Source organism: Danio aesculapii, chromosome 20 (genome assembly GCF_903798145.1).
Source record: "Danio aesculapii chromosome 20, fDanAes4.1, whole genome shotgun sequence".
Lineage (NCBI taxonomy): Eukaryota > Metazoa > Chordata > Actinopteri > Cypriniformes > Danionidae > Danio > Danio aesculapii.
Window position 1 is genome coordinate 23,317,874 of NC_079454.1, and position 20,879 is coordinate 23,338,752.

The 20,879-nt window shown below is 35.3% G+C and overlaps 1 protein-coding gene across 1 annotated transcript in view; it reads left to right on the forward strand.

Moving 5' to 3' along the window:
- kdr (kinase insert domain receptor (a type III receptor tyrosine kinase)) overlaps positions 1-14,753 on the forward strand; it is a 50,602-nt gene extending 35,849 nt beyond the window's left edge. The window contains exons 18-30 of the mRNA XM_056480966.1: positions 411-515; positions 590-703; positions 2,223-2,311; positions 2,986-3,151; positions 3,850-3,941; positions 4,368-4,490; positions 4,586-4,697; positions 5,818-5,917; positions 6,067-6,172; positions 7,005-7,147; positions 7,279-7,363; positions 10,620-10,705; positions 10,792-14,753. Coding sequence (XP_056336941.1) covers positions 411-515; positions 590-703; positions 2,223-2,311; positions 2,986-3,151; positions 3,850-3,941; positions 4,368-4,490; positions 4,586-4,697; positions 5,818-5,917; positions 6,067-6,172; positions 7,005-7,147; positions 7,279-7,363; positions 10,620-10,705; positions 10,792-11,008 — 1,538 coding nt within the window. The 3' untranslated portion in view covers positions 11,009-14,753. The remainder of the gene's footprint in view (positions 1-410; positions 516-589; positions 704-2,222; positions 2,312-2,985; positions 3,152-3,849; positions 3,942-4,367; positions 4,491-4,585; positions 4,698-5,817; positions 5,918-6,066; positions 6,173-7,004; positions 7,148-7,278; positions 7,364-10,619; positions 10,706-10,791) is intronic.
- The last annotated feature ends 6,126 nt before the right edge of the window (positions 14,754-20,879 follow it).

Consider the following 20,879-nt stretch of genomic DNA (forward strand, 5'->3'; position numbering starts at 1 on the left):
ATATATATATATATATATATATATATATATATATATATATATATATATATATATATATATATATATATATATATATATATATGTGTATATATATATGTGTATATATATGTGTATATATATATATGTGTATATATATATATATATATATATATATATATATATATATATATATATATATATATATATATATATATATATATATATATATATATATATATACACATATATATATAAACATGTATATAACAATAACAAGGTGACAAATACTATGGAAGATAATTTGGTCATTTTTACTGGGCCATTTTATGTTAGATTTAACCTTTTAACAATTTTACATTCCCCATTTAACCCTAACAAGCTAAACCTTACCACAGTATATTTGTCTGACTGTATAATGTCGTGATTTCCAGGAGAGCCGCTGGGCAGAGGGGCATTCGGTCAAGTTGTGGAGGCGACTGCATATGGCATCGAGAAGGCCACCACCTGCACCACAGTAGCAGTGAAGATGCTCAAGGGTATGAGGCATCTGTTCACAGACACAAATCTGTTTTAGAGCACAACTGACAGCACTTTTCTCAATCTCCAACAGAGGGCGCTACCTCCAGTGAGTACCGCGCTCTGATGTCTGAGCTGAAGATCCTCATCCACATCGGTCACCATCTCAATGTGGTCAACCTTCTAGGAGCCTGCACCAAACAAGGAGGTGAGTTCTCCTTATGAAGGAACCATCAAATCCAAATTAAATGGAATCTTGGCTTATATGTGTTATAAAGGACGTGTTGCAAATGTGCATGTCTTTAAAATTCATGTTCCCTCATAATCTTTCATTAAAATAGTTTCCCCTCCTTTTTGCAATGACATTTCTCTTATAGTGATGTTTACTAGTTCAGTGCTGTCTATCACATAAAATTGACCAATAGCAAACCTTGATGGACCAAATCAAGCCTGCATAAGTTTTTTTTTTTTCTTGCTTAAAGCAAAACAGAGCAGGTGAACAGTGTAAAAATGAACTAATAGTTATCATCATACTTTCATAGATAATTAATTACATTAAACTATTGCAAGTATTTTTCATTACAAGGTTTCTTAGACTAAGTATGAACACATTTCCATATAATTCTAGCCCAAAACCTGAACATTGGATGAAATCAGGTTAAGTAAATCTATTCTGTTTGTCATACTAGAATCAAAGGCTTAATGGATTTTGGCACATGTTTTAATCACTGAGTTTATACTGTGGAAAAAAACAGCCAGAAAAAAAACACACATAATTTTTGTATAATAAAAGGTTATAATATCAGGCACATTATAAGCAAATCTCTCTTTAAGAATAGATATGGATAAAACTGTGAAGTTTTGTGTATGTTTTTGGAGATTTATTTTATGGCTCAGTGCAGAACAGTTTTTTTTTAAATGCCTTTAAAAATTTGTATTGTAATTTAATTCACAGTGCACTAAGAGACACTTAAGAATGCATTTCGGATCTATTCTTCACATCGAACTGATGAAACAAAGGCAACATGGTTAGCACTGTCGCCTCACAGCAAGAAGGTTGCTGCTTCGAGCCCCGGCTGTGTCAGTTGGCATTTCTGTGTGGAGTTTGCATGTTCTCCCTGTGTTTGCGTGGCTTTCCTCTGGGTGCTCCAGTTTACCCCACAGTCCAAAGACATGCAGTACAGATTAATTGAATAAGCTAAATTGGCTGTAGTGTATGTGTGTGAATGAGTGTGTATGGGTGTTTCCCAGTACTGGGTTGCATCTGGAAGGGTATCCGCTGTGTAAAACATATGCTAGATAAGTTGGCGGTTCGTTCCGCTGCGCCAACCCCTGATGAATAAAGAGACTAAACCGAAGGAAAATGAATGCATGAATGAATGATGAAACAAAACATCTTAAGAGAATCTAGGAAGACTCAAAATATTAAAATTCACAGAAAGTTAAAGTTTTAACCTACAGTGTCTCACCTGAAGAAGTTATTCATGCAAATAGAAGAAAATACTATCACAACTTCCAGTTTTTGCAGACTTAAAACCTTTTCTTCCTACCCTTCCCTTTCTATGATGTTCAGTGCTGCTCCCTAGCAACTGTGTAAATTTTTACTGTAGTAAAAATTTACATAGCATCATAGTAAAAAAAATTACCTCAAAGTGATTGTGTATTGTTGAAAAAAAAACCCACAGTGTGCCAACTTTAATTCCTCTCTCTTGTTCTCACTCCACCAGGACCCTTGATGGTGATTGTAGAGTACTGTAAACATGGTAACCTCTCCAGCTATTTGAAAAGCAAGAGAGGAGAGTACAGTCCCTACAAGGTAATTTCCATCAAAACCTAATTACAACTAGTTAAGTCGACTGACATGTGGTTTTGAAGATCCTCATTTTAACAATATTCTCTGATATGGTCTGATTGATTCAGTGGCCTAGTATAAATCATTGGGTATCAGTAGCGCCAGACAGAATCTTTGTGCTATTTCTGCGAACAATTTTGGTAAAAATCTTTGAATTTCTGTGGAATTAATTTGGGAGTATCATAACTAAAACCTTAATATGTGAAAAAAAATGTATCTTTTTAACTTTTATTTAATGTTTAAAATGCAAATCCAATTAGATCCACTTTATTTGGTAAACAAAGCAAGTCTCTCATATGATATATCTACTAAAAGACAGAAAATATTACTGTACAAACTGCATTGTACATAAATCAGATGAACATTTTCATATTAGTCAATAATATTACTGAAATTAATTTAAAAACTGAATAAATATAGATTTACACACGTAAATAAACAGAATGAATGATTAAATAAATGCGGAAATGTGCGGAAAAACTGCGGAATTCTGCGCGCAGAAAACTAAGGCCTATAAATGTTGTTCAAGGTTAAAGGTGTTTACCTGACATGTTGATACTTCTTGTCTAAAGCATCTCTATTACCTTCACAGCCACCCCGACAGCAGTGTAAACAGATCCTCATGTCATATTTTTCAGAAACGGACACCACGAATGCCAAACAGGAGGGAGGTCCAGCAGGATGAGGATCCACATGAGGGGGATCTGGGTCTGGGAACTAGCACTCGACTGGATATCTGCACCGGGACAGCAGTCTGCACCAGGACAGGGGAACAGACCTCCACAACTCCACAGTATGAGCAGGGTCAGTATATTAGTCTGCTGGATTATCTGTGTTGTTTAATGGGACTTTAATAGCAGCATTTATTAAAGATTTGGAAAGTGTAAAGATTTAGTTCATTCAGATGTTACCATTTGAAGCACATTTTTAATTATGCGATCGGTCAGAAGTTTTAATGTTTTCTTTTTATATTTTTAAAAGTTTGTTGTGCATTTATTTGATCAAAGATGCTATAAAAATAAGTATTATTGTGGAATATTATTTTAATTTGAAGGCATAGTTCACCCCAAAATTAAAAAAAACTATTTACTCAGCTTCAACTTTCTTTTTTTGTTGAACACAATGGAGATATTCTGAACAATGTTTGAAATCAGTAACTATTGACATAGTAGTAAATACAAATACAATGAAAGTCAATGGTTACCAGTTTTCAGCCTTTTTGAAGATATCATCTTTTGTGTTCTGTTGTTTTGAACAGTCCTATCCTTTTATACGAACTTCTTTAATCTCTTAATATGTTTTAGATGTAAATTATTTCTTGTAATATTGTTTGCATCATTACTCCAGTCTTGACTGTCATGAAAAAAATGAACAAATAAATACAAAAAGACATTTAAAAGCTTTTACAGCGCCCAAGATATTCATAATGCTTTTCAAATCTAGTGTTTTTACAGTAAATGCTAGTCTTGAATCTGTATTTGGTGTCATCTGCTCATGTATAGAGAGTTCAGATTGGGATCATCTCACAATGGAGGATCTCATCAGCTACAGCTTCCAGGTGGCCAAAGGCATGGAGTTTCTTGCCTCTCGAAAGGTAAAATTGACTAAGACAAGCATGGTCTTCGTCTGTGTTTACATTGCGATTGCAAAAACTTTAGTGTAATTTAACAGTTTAACTTTACTGTCATTAAACCGATAGTTCATCCCAAAAATCTATATTCTGGCATCATTTATGCACCAATGACTTGGTTCATGCCAGTTTTTTTTTTTTTTTTTGTTTGTTGAACTTAAAATAATATATTTTGAACGTTTTCAAACCAGTAAGGACTGACATCCATAGTATGTGGTAATTTAATAAAAAAAAATTCACTCATTTGGAGCAGTGGTGTACCTACTTGAGTTTTTTGCTTCATCTTCAACATAACAAAACTCAAACTGCTTTGAAACAAATGGAGAATGAGAAAATAATGCCTTTAAAGACAACTACTTCAGTCTTAATGCCACTTTGTATCTATTTTAGTGTATCCATCGTGACTTGGCAGCCAGAAATATCCTACTCTCTGAGAACAGTGTGGTGAAGATCTGTGACTTTGGGCTTGCCAGAGATGTGTATAAAGATCCTGATTACGTTCGTAAAGGAGATGTAAGGACTGTTACTTTACACAAACTTCATTTCGCTTATTTAGCAAAATACACCTACCTACTGTACACATGAATATTTCCTCTTCATCACCACAGGCTCGTCTTCCTCTCAAATGGATGGCTCCTGAGACCATCTTTGATCGTGTGTACACAACACAGAGCGACGTCTGGTCATTCGGCGTGCTGCTTTGGGAGATCTTCTCACTTGGTATCATAATATTGATTTTAATATGATATTATAACAGAGCTTGCAGAGTTTTACCTGTTTCCACATATTCCACATTTCAGCTTCCAGTTTGGGGAACTCCCATTAAGAAGAAAATAAATTAAAATAATATGGTTAAGCTATGAGCGACACGGTGGCTCAGTGGTTAGCACTGTCACCTCACAGCAAGAAGGTCACTAGTTGGAGTCCCAGCTGGGTCAATTGGCATTTCTGTGTGGAGTTTGCATGATCTCCTCATGTTGGCGTGGGTTTCCTACGGGTGCTCCGGTTTCCCCCACAGTCCAAAGATGGTGAATAGGTGTATATAGGTGAATTGAATAAACTAAATTGGCTGTAGTGTATGTGTGTGAATGAGAGTGTATGGATATTTCCCAGTACTGGGTCGCAGCTGGAAGGGCATTCGCTGTGTAAAACATGTGCTGGATAAATTGACGGTTCATTGCACTGTGGCAGACCCTGATGGATAAAGAGACTAAGCCAAAGGAAAATGAATGAATGATTGAATGAATGAATGGTTAAGCTATAATTCATATACATAGTGAAAACTGAGGAAGTGGCACATTTGGCTTGGTGCTTTAAATTTATGTGTCATAAAAATAAAGTTTGATTATTTTTATATTAAAGTGAAGGTATTTTGGCCAAAGCTCTTTGTTTTGTTCACCCGGATTATTTTGTATTCCAAAATCTAGAGTACAGTACAATTAAACTCATCTATAATATTGTAGTGGAAAGACTCTTTTCATGTTTTTGTGGTTATTCCAGGTCTGCTGAAAGTAATTTCTTAATTCTATTAATTTGCCTTATAATGTCTTAAAATGTTGAACTGTGAGGAGATTAATGACACTTCATAGTATATAGCTGTTTATAACACATCACTGATTGATTATAATTTAATAGAAGTTCCTCCATAATTCATGCAAAGCATTGTGGAGGGAAAATGACAGATACAGTAAGCATTTCTGTGCTGTAACATAGATCTATTTACTTAACCATTATTAAACCATTAATGTCAATCAAGAAGCTTTATATATACTACTGGAAATAGTTTAAACCTACAATATTTGCTTGACATGTCCTGTTGACTATTTTTTCTTGGGTACAGGTGCATCTCCATATCCAGGCGTGTGCATTGATGAGTCTTTCTGCAGACGACTGAAAGAGGGAACCAGAATGAGAGCTCCAGATTACGCCACGCCTGAAATGTACATAAATATATTTCACATTTTTAAAGTGACCCCACTATTCTACATTTTTAAGGTTTCTTGATTTGTTTAGGAGGTCTCCTACGGTGACTTTAATGTGATTTGTTTGTGTGTGTGTGTGTGTGTGTGTGTGTGTATTTTTGTCCCAGATACCAGACCATGCTGGACTGCTGGCTTGATCGACCTTTAGACAGGCCAACTTTTACTCAGTTAGTTGAGCATCTGGGTAATCTGCTACAAGTTAGCGCTCAACAGGTTAGACTTCATTCCAAGTATATTTCTTTTGCAATTTATTTAATTTAATTTAATTTAATTTAATTTAATTTAATTTAATTTAATTTAATTTAATTTAATTTAATTTAATTTAATTTAATTTAATTTAATTTAATTTTTAGATTAAGAAATGGATTCTTAATACAGATAGAATTTACCAGGGTAAACATTTAAAAAGATAAAAAATTTACAAATAACGATATTGAGTTATTATTTTCTTTACTTCAGTGGTTTACTCATGTTTTTGTGAGCCTAAATGACTGTTGTTTAAATATAATTTATATATTTGTATGATAAGATTAATATTTGTAATCTATTTACTAAAAGCGTCCACTTGTTAAACATTATTTAACAATATTAGTTAACAAGAATTAGAAATACACAGTTTTTCCCACATCATTTATCAATTTTAGTTCATGCTAGTTATTAGAGTTCAGTTCAGTTCAGAATGTTATCAGAGAATTTGTTTGGCTACCATATTTTAAAGTAGCCGGTTACTCTCATTTGGTTTATTTCAGTTCAAGTAGTAAGGTTAAGAAATTTTGTCATTTTATTTCTATTTTTTATTAGTTTTTCATCCATATATTACAGTTATTTACATATTTACATATGTTTTTAATATCTCTATTTACCTTTAATTAGTTTTAATATTACACTTCAGGAAGGTTGTAGTCATTTAAAAAAAATTTAAACAGAAAATGTATGTTGTTGTGAGGATTGTTAGATATGTTTTGTAACAGTGTTACACTTTTGCAGCATTTGTGATTTCATTAGTCATATAATATTTCCCTGTATGCCCTGACTCGTCTGATAGGATGGAAAAGACTACATCCCGCTGACAAACGGAGAGATGGAGGAGGAATTGGTGGCTCCTCATCTAAATGTGACGTCTAAAAGATCTTTCTACGCCGGCAACACAGAGGCACAGCTCCACTATGATAACGCTCCACCTCTCAGGTTAGTTATAATGATTTCTTTCTCTGCTGATTATACAGCTTTTATTAGAATCATCAACCTGAAAGTGATCAGATTTTATTATATCTGAAAAAAGGAATGTTAACAGTGGTCCACTTCTGCATCTTCTACAGGTTTCCTCAGCAGATGAACAGCAGTGGTGTGCCAGTGAATATGACAGGTTTTGTGGACATTCCCCTGGAGCATACCGCTGTAATGGTAAATAAACTCTACAAAACTTATCCATTTTACGAATATTCAAGGCTATAATAAAGCCAGTTCGTTTAGATGTTATGATGTTATTAATTAGGTAATATCAGTTAAATTTCTGCTGAAAGGGTGAGATACATAAAGAATCTCTCAATAGAATACAATAGAACTGTTTGATAGAAAGGTACAGTATGTGACAGATTACCAAAAATAATTCAGACAATGACAATATTTATACAGCTATCAACTACAATATTTATACAACTCCAACCTACACAATGCAACACACGATAAAAGGTATCCTTTCCATTTTAATAGAGTTTTTTTTTGTCCTAACGGTTTGCAACAGCAACGTTTTAACTTTATATTATAGAAAAGGTTACTATTTCAGCGACTTTGCCGCTAGCACATTAGTTTATAGCAGGGATTTTCAACTGGTGGACTGCAGCCACTAGTGGGCCTCAGCGATCCTGCAGGTGGGCTGCAAGCTTAAAATCAACTCTCAATATTATACTAATTTTTTGGATTTCATTATTAATATGCTACTGTATATTAAAATGATCAAAGTAATGCACTTTCTCCTGTTCTCTGATTGATTGCTTCAAAAACGCAAAAACAGCCTCATGATCGCGTCTGAAACTAGGACATGCAAGTCTGTTCATTCACAAACTATGCTGGTAGTGAAAGTGAACGTCTCTCTTTGTGCATTTTTTGTGTGAACTAATTAATATATCCACATAATTGTCCAAATGAATGTCCTGTGAGTATTTTACAATGTACGCGCGCCCATACATGAGGATCTAGCGAGGCTTAGTGGTGTTTCTGTTATTAAATGTAAAATAAACTTACATATGTGCTTCAGATGCGCTCTGGTGGAGCGGTTCACTGTTCCTGTTAGCGATCTCCCAATAATTCATTTATTCATTTTCTTTATGGCTTAGTCCCTTTATTAATCTGGGGTCACCATAGCGGAATAAACCGCCAACTTATCCAGCATATGTTTTACACAGCGGATGCCCTTCCGGCTGCAACCCATCACTGAGAAAAACACCCATACATTCTCATTCACACACATTTACTATGGACAATTTAGCTTACCCAGTTCACCTATAGCGCATGTTTTTGGACTTGTGGGGGAAACCGGAGCACCCAGAGGAAACCCATGCCAACACGGGGAGAACATGCAAACTCCACACAGAAATGCCCCAGCCGAGGATCGAACTAGCAACCTTCTTGCTGTGAGGCGAGAGCGCTACTCACTGCGCAACCACATTGCCAATCTCCTAATAATATCCAGCTGCAAACTCAACCGCAATCAGATTGAGGCATTTCAACAGATTTAAGTTTTACTGTATTTTGCATTTGTCTGTATATTTTTGAATAGTAGATATTTAAGAGTAGATATTCAGTCAGTCCAGTTTAAGACGAGATGCTGGGGTTTTGCAATCTCCCTGCAATATCCCAATATAGTTTTAATATTTAATATATATTATATAGTTAATAAATAAAAGTAAATATTATAGTAAGAATTATAAGTATTATAGGAAGTTTTATAGTTATAGTAAATAAAATTATATATTTATTATATATATATATATATATATATATATATATATATATATATATATATATATATATATATATATATATATATATATATATATATATAATTTTTTTAATAAAATGCTGATAATAGGAAATAATAAAAGGCACAACAATATATATTTATTTGTTTTTTATTTGTTAATAAATGAAGATGTAAACGAGCATTTCATACAAACATTTTAGAGAAAATGCAGACAGGTGGGCCTTCAAAAATTGATTGGACAAAGGAGTGAGCCTCGAAGTAAAAAAGTTGAGAACCCCTGGTTTACAGTATTATAAAAATAAAAACCATGGGTGCTGATTACACACTTTATTAATTGTTAAACATTGCCAATGTAAGTTTGAGTACCAATTTATGTGACATTTATAATATAAAAGTTTACCTCTGATATTGAAAATAAAATAAGCAAACAAATAGTTTAAGTATGAAGGTCTCTGACAAACCAACAACATTGGTAAAGTACAATGCACTTTAAAATTATGTTAATGAGGTTTAAGATTTAGTATATTGATTATAAACCTGTCCATTTTGTTGAGAGTGCAGTGTATGATTCTGTGATTCTCAATGGCTCTGAATGACTTTAAATATTTGTGTCGTGTCACATCTGTTGCAGACAGCCAGATTGCTTGCCGAGTCATGTGTTGTTAGCACACAGTGTTAGACTTATTAGCCTGTAGTCTCTGCTGTCAGTCAGATTCACGCAAACCTGGACTTCATAATTTTTTTCAGCTTTTTAAGCTTTTCCGGTTCCTGTTGTGTTTTATTCCACTGTATAAAGTATTATTGGGCATAATGAGTCACAGCTTATATTTTCAAAAAGTATATCTGAAGTCTGAATCATTTTTGGTTTGATATATTTGGTTTTACTTAGGGATGTCCTGATCAGGTTTTTTTGCCCTCTAGTCCAAGTTTGAGTCATTTTTTGAGTATCATTATTTAGAGTATCTACCGATACCGAAACCCGATCCGATACTTCTAGAATACATAAAAAAGAATAAAGAAGAGCGTAGAAACAGATCCAGGATGTTGCTTATTTTTTATTTAATACACCTTATTTTAACATTCAACAACTCCTTTAACAAACAGAGCACTTCTGTGAGGTAGCTTTAACAATCAAGTAATAAATGACATAAATTCTTCACTTTTGGACTTCAGTGCAACAGTAAATATAAAAAAAACCCTAATAAAAACAAATAATTCCTCAACTTAAAATACCCGGCAGGTAATCCCAACTTTGCATATCTCACAGTTTGCTATGGCAATGTTGTCGTCATCTACTTTATAATACCTCCAGACCACCTACTCACGCTTTCAGCTTCAAGTTGCTTCCATGTTCTACTTTGCCAGCATTTAATCAATAGCGTCTCTGCAACAAAGTGATGTCATGCCACACGCATTGCTGTTTCTGTGTGAAGTCAAGAAAGAGGTCTAATTCTGTGCCACCACATAACTATAGATGTGTTAAAAAAATAATGAGAATTATATATAATATACATATATATTCGAGTCCTGATCAGGAGGCAACGTCCGATTTCCAATCACATGATCGGATTTGAACATCTCTAGCTTTACTAAACATTTTGTTTATTGTCTGATAGCCATTTGATTTGCAACCCCGAAATACTTACAATCAGGTTCAAATTACTTTTCTCTCTACAGGATGGCCACGTGGACTGTGGGGTGGGTTTATCACGTGAACAGATGAAAGCTTTGGATCGTCAAGCACAAAGGCCACTCAATTTCAGGTGACACATTCATCCTGATTACAGTACAGCTACAAACCAACGCAGTTTTCCTACCATCAAACTCATGAGCATGCTTTTATCCACAGCCCATTACTGCGCTGCAAGAGTAAGGAGTCTTTAGCTTCTGAATCGTCCAATCAGACCAGCGGCTATCAGTCTGGCTACCATTCTGATGATGCAGAAGCCCCGATATACGCCAACGAGGAGATGATCCTAAAGAGAGACATTCGTAAGAAACCACCACTGCCTAAGAGAAACGACAAGTTCAGTGCAGAGGTCCGTTATAGTGCACCTCCAGTTTAACATCTACAGAGCTTCAAACCATTTGTTTGGTATTAACAACTGTAATGTATTAGTTCAGCCAACTATGACAATTCAGACATCATTTACTTATCCTTGTGTTTTAAAACAATGCACAGCTGCACACTTTTGCTTTGAGTTTTTTTTTTCAACTATAGCGATAATAATTCCCCAACAAACTTGAATGGATAGCTAACAAAACACCATCATTTACTAGTGGTTCTGTAAAAACTATTCTTCAATTTGAATGACATGTGTTAAACAAATTGGCTGAGTGAATGATTCAATGACGCACTCAGGTCCTGTTTGCACTTGGTTTTAGGATGCATTTTTTTTAGTTTGATTACAAATAGACAATGCTAAATGCAGGAGTAAATGGGGTCTGAAAGGATTTAAAGGAACTAAAAAGGAAATAGGTATTATCTAAACTATTTGTAAGTGAGATGCTAATGGTCTAATCTGATTTAATGGAGTCAAAAAAGTGTTCCCACCCACAGGGAGCTGTTAGCAATTTGGACCCTATGAAAAATAATTGAAGTTGTACCCCCTGCTAGTAATGTTTGTCCTAATAAAGAAGATCTTTGGGGGCCCACAAAGTTCGTGGGCCCTTAGATTCATCCTAACTTACCACTGCTTAACCAGACCCAGGGATGGGCTGAACGGATTTAAAAAATGGTAAACTCAATCTGTTAACTATAGGGGACTTATAAAATTAGCCTTTTTCCAAAAAAGGCTTGTCCACTTTCAAAACACATCTTGATTAAATTGCTTTGGTTGTGTAAATGCTCATGTGGTTGAATGTGCCACAAAAATACCAGTCCTCTGAACTAATACTTAAACATTGTGGGATGTGCTGTTGAAGTGCACCAGACAGACAAGATTTGAACTTTGCTGTCTGAAATCATGGGTCTCTTCTTGTTATTATGCAGTACCAAAATACTTCACTTGTTTTATTACTGGATGAATCATCATTTTTGAATGAATCATTTGAACAAATGTTTCAGTGACTATTGCGTTTCAAAATTATTGGTTTGACGTGGTTTTAATATTCTTGTTTTATAAATCAGTTTTATTGATATATAGCTACATTACTGTCATTTAATAATGACATTGCATTAGTGTTTTAATTAAGATTGCAATCTTCAACCAATTAAACATGCAGCTCTGGAACAGTGTTTGACTTTACTCTTTCTGATTTTCTTCTGTGCATCATAAATGAATTATTTATTTAAACTTAAAATGTGTAAATTGTGTTTTATTCAGTGAAACTGGATGGTGATCATGACAATAAAATATTTTTGTTAATGACTTCAAATTAGATTGGCTCTACCAACACAATCTCACGTCAATTCGTAACTTTTTGATTTAGTGGCTTACCCGTACGAATTCGTACGTTCTAATTCGTACAATTTAGTACGATTTGCTCATCCGCCAATGACGGTTGGGTTTAGGGGTGGGGTTAGGTGCCACGCCTCCTTTTTTAAATCGTACAATTTCATACGACTGAACTGGGACCTCACCATAAGCCCCCACAGCGACATTAGCAATTTGTATTAACATTCGCAACAGATTTGCCAAAATGTAACATACTAAGGTCTGCCATAATTTTTTTTCAAAACAAAATGAAAGACACACCACGTGCACCTCCTTTAGCCTGCCACCTCGAATAAATCAGGAAAGTGGTTATATTTGTACAATCCAATTTTCATTTAAAAGCATGAAGGCCCTAAACATTAGTCACATGGGCGTGAACGGATTGTATGAAAATTGACCACTTAAAAATAAAACCAAGCCAGGCACATTCTGATTGTGTACCCCTATATTCATTTCTGGAGAGGGCCAAATACGTCCCAGGAGCTACTTGTTTTTTTTTTTTTTTTTTGCAGTTTTTATATTCGTGAATCCCCCAGACGCTGCTGTGTATGCTTTTTCAGATCTCAAATTTCTCTTGCGAGTGCCATTCGCGCCTGCTGTTCTCGTGTAAATCCACCAGAGGCCGCTATTGACTGACTGACTGACCAACCGCCCGATACCTTTCCCCTTTCCTAAACCCAACCAATAGTGTTTTCAATAGCACCGATTGACCCGCCCACCACAATTCCCTAAACCCAACCGACAGTGTTTTGAAAAACAATCCAGAAAAAGAAAATCCCCATTATTTTTACTACATTTTCAGATTTTACCACATTCTAACCTTGTTATTTACTTGTTTATTTTATTTTTTGGCTTCTGTTTTTGTCTTGCCCACTTTCTGAAACCGTTCTTCACCGGACTCGAACCTCATCATCGCGGTTAACTTCGCTCTGAATCTCAAGTCCGCCAACGTATGTGTCAAACTACCAGTGTTCTGTCGATTTGTCCTACCTTGTCAGATTGTCCTACCTCCCATTCAAAAAGTAGGTAGCACATTTTAATGACGCAATATGCTACCCATCAGACTTTGCTACCACTGTAAATTTTTATGTGGAGTAGTGTGATATGAAGCTGTAGTATCGCCCTAATCTACCTAATCACTAACCTCAACCTCAGAACCATTTAAATACAGTGTTGCTAGCATAATCTGATGGGTAGGATAAAATGTCAGGACAATGGACAAACTGGTAACAGCGGAAAAGCCGTCCACACGGAGGTAACCTGTCAGCTGGTAAGCAAAAAAAAAAAAAAGAACGACATCCTACCACCTCAGAGCATTTGTTTTAAAGACGAAATGCAGCCATACGTAGCTCTGGCTAAATAATTTAGGTTTTCGCTACATTTTCAGAATGAGCCTGTGTTTAATAAAACTGCCATGGCAATTTTTATCCATTTATTTTTTTGCTAGCAAGATATGCGTTTAACGTTGTTAATTTTAAAGCTTGTAAGCCCTTGGTCACCATCCACTATCACTGTATAGTAGATTGCAACTTTACGTTTAACAGAACAATCATACGGTCAGGTTTTGAACAACATAAAGGTGCATAAATGACGACTAATTGTTAACCTTCTTTTAATGCTCATAACAGATCATCTCAGCTGACAGAACAACCAAAATGCAACCTTTTAATTTTCATCAAATGTTACCTTCTTCTCACTATTACTCATACTGACTTTGGGCATAACTACATGATCCAAAAACAACAAAACTCTTTAAATGACCCTCGAGCTTAATTCGAGGTGCACTGTTATCATTTCTTTCGTAATTGTATGCGTAAAGGAACCACTGATTCATTCCAGCTGTTAACTGTTTCTCCAATCACACTCACTTCTTTAAAAATCAATGTAATATATTGTGTCGGAGCGGACTGTTTTGGAGCAGATAAGACGCATGTTTTAGTTTTATTCTTCTAAATGTCAGAGCGAGAAAGCCTTCGCAATACAATCATGTTTACTCAGACCTCCGAGCGAGAGTGGTCTCTAAGTGCGTCTACGCCATTTCCTGCGCACAGACCCGCCCACTTCCTGCCGCACAGGAAATAGCAACTGGAATGTCTGACAATCAAGTGTGTGAATATTTTTCTTTCTTTCTTTGCTCTTCATCTTTTACATTGTCTTGCGTTTGACTTGTTCTCTCCATGCAACACACAGTCTGATGTTTCTCAGCTTTGTTTTTCAGTTGGCCTCTTGATTGTACAGTTTATAATGAGGGCCTTCTTTGTCTTTTAAGAAGAAATATCAGTATTTTTTTGCAATTATGATTATTATTTTTTTTTTTTAGTTGCACATCTATTGATGTAATTAGTTTTTTAATAAACACTCTTGTCAGTTAAAATCAGTATATCCATGTGCGTGTTTTCTTTCGTGACCCGGCTCTTCCTGTATCTGTTTCTCAGCGACCCTGACGAGACCATGAACTCATTTCTCCAGTTGTTTTTGTGTGCGTCTGAGAGAGAACAGCACAATGCGTGCTGGCCCCTGTGAACAAGACGTGCTTTTTTTTCAACATTTTAGGTTTCATGAGTTTGTATTTTTGTGCATTTATGAGTGTGAACAATCGGGCCTGAGAAAACAATGCTTACGCAGCCTTGGGTGTTTTCCTAGGAGTGTTGCTCTCAAAATGGCTGCCCAGAATAGACCGCACAAGGCCATCAAAGCACAGCCAGTTTACGCTCTGGGCTTGACTTTTTTTAACCAGCTATTGTTTGCTTTATTATTGTAAAAATGATCATGAAAAACTAGGTCAGTTGGATTCATATCATGTGCCTCTTCTCACATGGTGAAAACAAACAGTGAGGGAACATGTTTTTCATTTACTTTGCCTTTTTTAATCAAGTAATAACCAGTGGTGGAAAGAGTATTGTCTTAAGTAAAAGTACCATTACTTGCCGAAAATGTATTGCAAGTAGTAAAAGTATCTGTTGTAAATATTACTCAAAGTATGAGTAAAAAGTAGCCCTTTTAAAAGTCCTCAAGAGTAGTGAGTATTACGCTGTTAAAAAGCTGATGCAATCACATGTATTTTGTGGATGTGTGTGTAAACGTAACATTCTGTAGTGGATTTAGTGATTGTCCAGCAGGCACACAATGTCATAAGACGTTAATATTAGGTTAGATTTAGGTTGTGATGTCAGGTGACCAAAATTCAATGTCTAGCCAGCGTCTAAGAAGAATGTTATTTTGATGTCCAACAATGACGCTGATATTTGGTTGATTTTAGGTTGTGTTGGAAAGTGACCAAAATTCAATATTGAGCCAACATCTTAAACCAACATTATATTGACGTCAAATACTGACATTTATTTGTCAGGTATGGCAACCGAAATCCGACATCTGATAGATGTCATAGTGGTAACGTCCACACAACGTCAAGCTGTAACATCATTAGATGTTGATATTTGGTTGATTTTAGGTTAAACGTTGGACATTGACGCAGGACTAATGTTGGGTTCTGATGTCAACCCGATTTTCATTTCCAAACAAAATGCAATGTCCCCACGACATTGGGGTACAATGTCAGTCTGATGTCACGTTTACTTCTTGTGCCTGCTGTGTGTTTAAGGCCATTTCGGTCATCATATAGTAAAAATCCTTCATCTTCTCATTAGTGACATCCCACATAGCAAAATATCTCTGGCCCAGCTCTGGCCCACACAACCAGCTTTTGCTTCGCCCACATGCCGCGGTGAATTACGGTACATGATTGGACCAGGCTTCCAGACAAGGGCCAAACATGGACCATATCTGGGCCAAGTCTCAGCCAAGTTAATAACCCATAATTGGGTCTGAACTGGGCCAGATATGTTGGTGTCACGACTGCAATGAAATTGATAAACCAATAAAGCATTGCCCTTTAGCTGCATTATGGGTGTGCTTTTTCTCGAAGTGACCTGATTGGTCAAATTTTTTTCCCTTTATTCACAAATAATAAAAATGTATTTTAAATAAGGGTCAAGATAGGCCAAACTTACATGGCCCACATATCCATTATTAGCATCTGTGCCAAATACTACACTTGATATCTGGCCCAAGTATTGTGTGCTGCCTTAAAGATGGTGCCACCACTGCCAAACTCGGGTCATGTTTGGCCCACATGCTGTCTGCCCTGCTGGATGAATGCCTGCTGCTTTATGCCAAATCTGGGCCAGAATTCTTTGCTACCTGGGATGCATCTAAACAGTCTCCGAGTCAATGTGTGTAAAGATTTTGGACATCTTCTTGGACACTAATGCTTCCAAACAGTTAGTACCTACAGTAGTACACCTAGTACTAATGCTGCAATTATAAAGCGCCCATTTATTGAGGTAGTTCATTATGATGCGATTTATCTTCTGTGTGCGATTTGATTGGACAGGAATCACAGGACTGATTTTTCTAATCCTCATAGACAAGAAAAAATTAAGTAGTGACTGCAGGTTGAAGGAAAGTAGTGAAGTAAAAGTGCCAATACTGCAGTAAAAATGAAATCTAGGGAAAGTAAAAGTACACATTAAAACCACTTACTAAATTACAATTGCTGAGAATAACTACTCAATTACAGTAGTTTAGAGTATTTGTAATTTGTTACTTTACACCACTGGTGATAACATTACTTGTGAAATCTATTATTTGTTTTAAAAAGCATCACGTTTCGATCAATTGCATAAAAGATAAGAATGAAAGTCAGTACAGCACTCTCCTAAACCATGTCACAGACAGTGGAAAAAGTCCGAAAGGACAGTCATTTTGATGGTGTAATGTCAACAATTGTGTGTCATATGTTTGTATGGCATTTCTACATCATTGCACATGCTCAAAACATTTCAGTTGAAGTTTTAAATCCAGTCAAGGGTTTACATGTGTTATTGATTGGATTAAAAACCCTTACAATCTGAACATATTTAATCAGATTTGGCAGATTTGATGTGATTACAAGTGACTTTTTTAATCCAATGGGGTATATGCACACAGACTTTTATTTCAGTCAGCCAGCACCAGGGCTTCCGGTTAATTATCATTCCATACAAAAGTGCTGCGTTTATGATCTGATTTCTTAAAAAAAACAGCAATCTTCTCTACCTGGCTGAGATACAATATTCATGAAGTGGATATCAGACCAAACAAGAAGCACTGCATTCAATTATATTTTTCCACGCCATGTCTTTAAAATATAGAAATTAATTTTACCCCAGTATTTTCAATAGAATTTCTAAGATAGCCTGCTGCTAATGATGGTGTTTCGTCTCTTTTTATGCTTTAACAACCAAATGAATGCTTAAGTCTATTTAACTGATTATATTTGAATTACATTACAACATCGATGCTGTAGAAGAAACTTTATGAAATTGAAAATAGTCACATAAAGCTTTCACTGAAAGTTCATCATTGGCTGAAAAACACATATGGCCAGCCTGATCTCACGAGAAAACGTAAGTATTTTACATATTGTCCGTGTAGTGACTAATTCATACGAATTCATATGAGTTCAGTCGTATGAAATTGTATGATTTTAAAAAGGAGGCGTGGCACCTAACCCCACCCCTAAACCCAACCGTCATTGGGGGATGAGCATATCGTACTAAATTGTACGAATTAGATCATACAAATTCAAACGAATTAGCCACTAAATCAAAAAGTTACGAATTGCAGTGAGATTGTGTTGATATATCTCATTGGTGACGTTTGTTCCTTGCCACTGTCACCATTGACTTGCTTGGTTTTGGATTTGTGGAGCTGCGCATCGTTGGATTTGAAAATATTTTTGTTTTGAAAATATATCTATAGACCCAGTATCCTTTGGTAATCAACCTACCCTAATGGACTATATGCACAGCTAAATGCAGCTTATGTGACTTATCTGTCATTGCTTTGGCACAAATATACATTCCCTAGGTGAAATTTATGTAAATACTTTGTACTTATTTGTTTTGATGAAAGTACATAGTAGTTATGTGATTTAGTAGTTACAAAATATTCAGATAAAAAAAAAATAGTTTTGTTTAAGAATAAAAATAGAATCTTTAGAGTTCTTCATTTTTTTAGGTCACGCTAAGTGGAGTGGAAGAATAAATTAATTTAAAATTATAATATTGGTGTAAGGCGGCTGTGGCATGTGGAGTTTGCATGTTCTCCCTGTGTTAGCATGGGTTTCCTCCAGGTGCTCTGCTTTCCCTCACAGTCCAAACATGTATATTCAGGTATAGTTGAATTGAATAAACTAAATTGTTCGTAGTGTGTTTCCCAGAGATGAGTTGCGGCTGGAAGGGCAGCCGCTGCGTAAAACATGTGCTGGATAAATGGTGGTTCATTCCGCTGTGGCGATCCTGGATTAATAAAGGGACTAAGCCGAAAAAGAAAATGAATGAATGTTCGTAGTGTATGAATGTGTATGTGAATGTGAGGGTGTATGGGTGTTTGCCAGTACTGCGTTGTGACTGGAAGGGCATTCGCTGCATAAAACATATGTTGGAATATTTGGTGGTTCATTCCACTGTGGCGACCTCTGAAATAGAAACTAAGCTAAAGAAAAATGAATGAATGAATGAATAAATATTGGTGTACATTTACAAAATATCTTTTTTGTCATGACTTGTCATGTTTAATAAAATCTGAATTTTATTAATGTTTTGCCATTACTAGTTACTTATTGAACATATCATTACAAAATAGTTTCTACACCAGAATTTTTCAGTGTCAATGTTTTAATAGATAGATTATATATTTCATAGATGTTTTGAAATAGAAGAGTTTTCTAAAGAGTGAGCCAAGTATTGTAAAGTGAGTCCTAATAACTGTAAACAGCAACAACAACTAACACCCACACCCACACAAAACAAGAGTAGTAACAACAAAAAATCAAAACAAGGGTGAGGCAGTTTGCTATACTAATTATAATCAGACTTTACAATATGATTTCTTTAGTTAATGTTTAAGTACTTACTAACTAATTAAATACATAATTTACTAATTAACTAATGCATTAATCCAAATTCATGCTCGTTAACATTAGTTAATGCACCATGAGTTAACATGAACTAACAAGGAACAACTGTATTTTCATAAACTAATGTTAACTAACATGAATAAATACTGTAATAAATTATTACTTCATTGTTTGTTCCTGTCATTAAATGCATTAACTCACATTAAGTGTTACCATCAAATCCTTGTACTTATAATTTAATTAAAAATTATGAGTTCCACACAACTGATTTGTTGGGACAACATGAAGGAATTAATTTAAACTCTTTTTTCTTTACAAATTTAAGTGGATTAAACATAAAAGTTGTCAAAAAACTCTCATGAATTGTGTTGTTTCAGCTCATTTTAAATAAGTAGTTTGAAGAAACAGCATTTTTGAGTATATATATTACAAATTGTTTTGTGTAAAAATGCTTATGAATTTTTTAATGGTCATACTTTCTAGCCTAATTTGACATTATTTAAAAAGCACGATCGTTATTCCGTTCACACAACTTTTGCGTTCATTCATTCATTCATTCATTCATTCATTCATTCATTCAGAATCTTAAATTAAACATTTCAGAACTCAATGAACACAATATTCTCATAAATAATTTCAACTGTGTCCCCAACAACCCTTGTATGTGCCTCATAACCCCTGTGTGCACTTGATAACTGTTGTTTGTGCGTCTGAATAGGCGGCTGTACCCCTGTTCGGTTTCCCACTGGGTGAGGAAGCTCTGCTTACATTAATTTACCCTTTACTGGTGCCTGCAGCTCCTGAGAACATCCACATCAAAGAATAAACCAAAGTCCCACTGCCAAACACACACACACACTTGGACATGTGATTTTACACTGGCTGCCCTGAGCCCGCTCACACACAAAGCAAGATTTGTTCTAGAGCGAAATGATCAGTCACACGTTTTTCAACTGTCTTGAAGCTTAAAAAATGACACAATGCAAAACAAATTTCATACTGTATCTGATTTTGGAGGCAAAAAACAAATGAATACATACATTTTTTCTTTAATTGTGTTAAAAAACAAGTTTTTAAGGTTTTAATTGGTTAAAAACCAATCGGTGGAAGCGTTCAACTTTCCAGTACTTTCAGTTCTGGTCTTCTCAGCAGCACCATCTAGTGAATAGAAATGGCTCGACATTCTGCTGCAAATGAAATCTTTATGAACTGTAACCAGTCATGTCAGGTGCTTTTTCTTTTCTTTTTCTTTTTTTTTTGCACCTGACAGTTTTTGGCTTTTAAGTTTTTCATGAAGTGTTTTTTTATATAGTAAATAAAACAACATAGGCTCATTCTGAAAACGTAGCCCTAAATACATTTCTGGAGATCATGATTTATATATTCAGAAGTACGTACAGCATAGCTGCTTTTCATCTTTAAAACAAACACCCCTTTTTCATGCTTACCGCAGCAGTTCAAAGGCACAAGTTTACATGAGTCTACAACTATAAGAAACATGGTTTGACCAACTGTCATAAAACATTGTTTTGTCATTTA